The sequence below is a fragment of the Botryllus schlosseri genome, chromosome 7 (assembly GCF_051294905.1).
Source record: "Botryllus schlosseri isolate E-star chromosome 7, Bs_hap1, whole genome shotgun sequence".
NCBI lineage: Eukaryota > Metazoa > Chordata > Ascidiacea > Stolidobranchia > Styelidae > Botryllus > Botryllus schlosseri.
This window is the reverse complement of record NC_137242.1, coordinates 16,202,369-16,207,403: the sequence shown is the minus strand read 5'-3', so window position 1 is coordinate 16,207,403 and position 5,035 is coordinate 16,202,369. Positions and strand designations below refer to the sequence as shown.

The 5,035-nt window shown below is 41.9% G+C and overlaps 1 protein-coding gene across 1 annotated transcript; it reads left to right on the top strand.

Annotated features, from left to right (window-relative positions):
• The first annotated feature begins 930 nt into the window (after positions 1–930).
• On the top strand, positions 931–4,834 carry LOC145443603 (uncharacterized). The gene is made up of 2 exons (XM_080321546.1): positions 931–1,650; positions 4,245–4,834. The coding sequence occupies exons 1-2, from the start codon at positions 1,605–1,607 to the stop codon at positions 4,766–4,768; spliced, it is 570 nt and encodes a 189-aa protein (XP_080177672.1). The 5' UTR covers positions 931–1,604; the 3' UTR covers positions 4,769–4,834.
• Positions 4,835–5,035: the final 201 nt, after the last annotated feature.

Sequence of the window (5,035 nt, the reverse complement as noted above, 5' to 3'; positions counted from 1 at the left end):
TTCTCGACACGACTTTAAAACCAAGTTCCACTAGCTGCAATTGATTGGCAACCATTAAAAAAGGATTTCCACCCATATTTTACTATACTTCAGTTTGGGCATGTCACGAATTTCGCCAGAACTAATAGGCGTCAAAGTGTATAGACATTGTACATATGTAGAACGACTTAAAATAGGACAACCAATATATTTTCAAGAAAGAGCATTTTGTGATATAACATTGTTAGATTTAAATATTGATCTAGAAAAGATATAAGCAAAATAGGCAAAATAGATAGTATTGAAATTCTTACGAACAAACTTCTCGTTGAAAATAACAATTATTCAAAATGAATTTACCCTCCAAACTCTTGAAACTATTAAACGATTGGCGGTAGATTAGTTAAGGCTGCTAGGTTCCACGTTTTCATGCGAGACATTGTTTTCACACACGACAAATAAATTGCATTTGCACTGACCAGATATAACATCCGCATCTATTAAGCAATGAATTGGTAAAATGATCATCATAGGCCCCCAATTAGAAAACCTACAGAGAAAATGCAACAACAAATATGACCTTGATGTTATCATTGTTCGTGAAAGCTGTAAATCGACCTTTTTTAAGTTATAATGTTAGGTATCACCCATGGAACACAAAAGGAGGTTTGTAATTATTGATATAGATATGTTCATAAAGGTTGACCTTTCAATACATTGGGGTTGACGTACCCTGCCCAATGCAGAGTCATTGGTAACTCCTAACGCCCCGGAATGCAACGATGGATCTGACGAAACTGAACATTATATATACACGTAGTGGAAGAAAACTACGAAGAGTTCACCGGAAATGGAGATGGACAATTTAACATGATTATTTGGCGTCCAGCTAGTTCATCATGACTACGCTCTGGGATGCGGCCGTGGATAGCAAAAAGGTTGACCACCTTTGGGTAATATAAATTGATGGTTTCGGCCAACATGCGGATGTAATCTTCGGCCAAGGTATTATTTGGTATCACATTTCGCGAAGTCGCATGTTGGCCGAAACTCCAGAAGTTTGATTGTGTCGTGGAGAGAGAATGATCGGCGGTGGATGGCCTCTTTATATGATGCCTCTTTTTTCTTGGAGCGAATGCCTGTACCCATCATACTAAAAAATAAAAATTTAATTTCACTCAATCGCGCAATCGCGAAGAAAGTTTTCAAGTACGAAATCTCTCACAAAATACTTTCTACTTATTTTTGATTTGCGAAATAATTTTTGGCCCCCGTCGAGCTCGCTGCCCTCTAGTGGGCGGGGCAGGGGTGCGGGAGTTATGGCCATGGATCTGGCGCACAGCGCCATCTATTCAGCGGTCACAACCTTTGAATTTCTGAGGGGATCGGTTCTGGTCTTCCAGTCTAATAATTGCTTGATTTCAAAGCACCTGGTCTCAGTGCTGTCGTGGAGAGTCAACTACAGTTGAGACCGTGAGGTTACACGAGAAGACGTGACGCCATTTCGTGTAAGTGAGACAGGAGGTGTGATTTTCATTGTGCACTGTTACTTTTATTGCAGACGTCGATGTTATCGGTTATTCGTAAAGTAGGCGTTGGGGTATTGGTCGAGGCCGGTTTTCATCATGGTTCGCGTAAGTCCACGGGGAACGTTGTCTATTACTCCAAAAGGTGAGATTCTTTCTGTCGCGGTTTTAACTGAGCATGCGAGATTGTACAGTTAATTTGCATGCGTGACAAGGAACTTTTAACTATTGGAAATGTCTTTATAAACTCTTTAAATGGAATTTGAATCGAGTCGGTGCATACCAGAAATGAGAGTGGTGTATCGATGACTTCCCGCTATTTGGTCATGCGTTCGAACTACTATCGAGTCAAACCGAACACTGCTCTCAAAACTGGTACCCATTGATTTCCCGTTAAGCACTTGTTGTCATCGAGGGATTGCATGGAGAGGGAAATGGTAGTGTTGCGGACTCCCTTAGCATCCCCATCACCAAGGCGTCGCGATGATGCAGCCACTAAATCAACTGCCTCCTTACAACACAATAATGTCATTAAAATGCACATTCACCAAATTGAAATGGAACAGATTTTTAATGACAGGGACCTATTCATTCGGACATTATGTACAATAGTATATCTATTTATTATATATATAGCATTGAATAGTTGGCTTTATATTTTTCGAGCATTGTTTGTGTGTTAATGCAGGGCATTTCAACCGGGTGTATCCTACACCCTGGGTTGTACCCACCCTTGGAAAGGGTGTACCACTCAAATTGGGTGTACAGGGGTGTACCAGATCCGCATTAAAATGGATCTATGACTAGCTATCACAAATAACAGGCATGTTTATGCTTCAGAACATGTTGAACGGGTGTACAATATCGTATAATGTTCATATCAGCTGTACGTAGCTTGTAAGTTACATTCCTTTTGTAGGTTTTGTGATATCCTAAGGATGTTCCGGTTGCGATATCTGTCGATTTATGTTTCTTGAGGAAACCATGCACCACGATAGCTCAGAAATATTGAATTATTACTTTTTGCGCGATGCAGTGTGTACGTCATTGTAGGGGCATAGCTAGGGTGTCTCGGGGGTCAAGTTTGAGAACCACTGTGGTAGATGGTGGTCCGGTAACCTCGAGCCCCGATTAGTATTTGGAAATTAAAATGTGTTGCATATCTTGTTCATCCTTACTTCAACAGGCTAGATGTGGCCAAACTGCTGCAGACGTACGGTCGCACGTAGCCGTTAAACAATAATTATGCGGCCCTCAACACATAGTTAAATTAGCGTGTGTTGGCGACCGTCAATGTGCAATTTGAAATAACGAATTGGTTCCCAAATCTTCGAGAGATTTTAAAATTGAAAATTTTATTCGCGCTTGACGCAATTCAGGATGACTTGGATTTTTCGTTTTAAATATAATAGTGTAATCTACGTCCCACTGTACAAATGCAAACAGCAGAGGAAAATGATACACCCTATAAGGAAATGCCAAGTCGGAATCGTGTGCGTCTCACAAATGAAGTTTTTTCTCGTACGTTTTGCCGATTCCAATGTATATTTAAACTATGTCTGCAATCCTGATGGGAGGTGATTAATAGATACCGGAAGATGCATCATCATTAATTTTGTTCCGAAAATTTTCGAAGAGACACCCTGCATTAGTTTATTGTCTATCTGATCACGTGGGCGGCTATGAATGAATAAAAAATTGACAGTAATGTATGAAACAACCAATGTTATCGACGAAATAAACTTTCCAGATGTAAAAATTTCGCGCAACGCGCAACTAGAAGCCATGTCCCAATAGCCTTTCTACACATTTATACTCGAGAATTTGGTGCACCTGCAGGCGTGTGTTGCTGCTCCAATTAAAAACTGTCATACGCAAGGTATACCTTAAGAAAGCAGTAATGGCACAGAACACCACATGCGCGAAGTTCCCGGTAACTAGTTTAACATGAGTAGCCTATATGACGTCCAGATGGGCCACTATACGACTCTCCGCCGGAATGCGGCCGTATGCCATATATGGGATCGGAGCACGGCCGTGAATAACAAGGAGTTTGAACACTTCTGGAGTAGGCTTAGGCCTACTATACGGAATCAGTTGAGTTATCTGGTCAGGGGTGTACGAGTTTCGGGTAAATGTAAAAAGGGTGTACCACGATGAAAAAGGTAGACGGGCACTGTGTTAATGCATGTAACCGATTTCGGCGTTTTCGCACTACCTCTGGTCCCTTTTCTTATTGAAAATTGTACATTCCTTGAGCATTTGTAGAATGGTAACCAGAGTAAAGACGGCGACGCAACATTGCTATCGGAGACACGTCCGATCTACGGCAGGCGGTAACTTCTCTAATACGATACATTCGGCTGTAGTATTACCAGGAACGCGCAATACATAGGCTAGAGCGTATAAGCTGTAAAAGTATAGACCAGTGGTTCCCAACGTGGGCGATATCGCGAAGGGGGCGATAGGGGGGCGATAACGCGCCAAATCGGCTGACTTTTTTTTTTTTAGTCAACCCACGGAAATTTAGTTACAAAAGTGTGTAAAATTAGACATCGTGCCGAAAATTTGACTTTTTTTTTTTTTTTTTTTTAGTCAACCCGCCGGGGTATGTATGTCCAATTTTCGGTACACAAAATTTGGGGGGCGATGATCGCTGTTGACCTTGAAAAGGGGGCGATGGGGCGAAAAAGGTTGGGAACCACTGGTATAGACCCTTCTTACTTGCTCTTGTTACAGATCTGGTAAACCTGAATGAAGTCGCCCTACGTGATTTAGAGGTCGAGATGGTGGTGTGGACGAGCTGCTTCATCGCGACCATAGAGTTCGTCGCAGTTTTCTTTTGGCCACGCTATTTTTCACAGATGGAAGGAATGCTTTCGATGACTCTGTTCCTATGCTTTTGCGGTTTGATATACCTTCACAGCTTGCCGAACCCACCAGATCTTCATGGCATAAAAAGGCGATTGAGCCGGAAAGAAAAAAATGACTTGGGGCAAGCGGTCGGCACATTGCGCAAGCGCTTAGTATGGTATATGGTCTCTCTTGGGTCGTCAACGTTCATAGTCCATGGAGTTTGTGGGACTGTATATTTGACAGCGCTGATCGGTTTTGACGAATTCTTCAGGGACTTAGGTACAAGTGCTGATGAACTATCGATATACGTCGTCTTCATCTTCTGCGTTTCGCTTTGGATAACGTTTTCGTTCCCCCGTGCGATCAAAGACGCTCAACGGGATATCGTCAGGAAATATTGCTCCTAAGTTGAATAAACAGCTGCTAATCCTAGAAATATATAGCTTCCTGCAATAAAATATCTAATTCACCAATCTGTGTCATATATGCGAGTCCATGCCATTTGTGAATCCATATCCAGTTTTTAGAATTGCGGGATTATTAAATACGCGGAGCGAGTATCTATATGTTCTTCGTATGTATTGCGTAATCCAAAATTAACATCGAGGAGCAGACGATGGATCCAAGGGCATCGTTATGTTGTAGAAGTCTCGCCGATAATGTGGAGGGGGAGT

Bases quoted from the DNA above. Each gene is read 5' to 3' on its own strand.
- LOC145443603 (XM_080321546.1), top strand. From the start codon at position 1,605: ATGGTTCGCGTAAGTCCACGGGGAACGTTGTCTATTACTCCAAAAG. The intron at 1,651-4,244 runs GTGAGATTCTTT...CTCTTGTTACAG, and splicing joins GTTGTCTATTACTCCAAAAG to ATCTGGTAAACCTGAATGAA.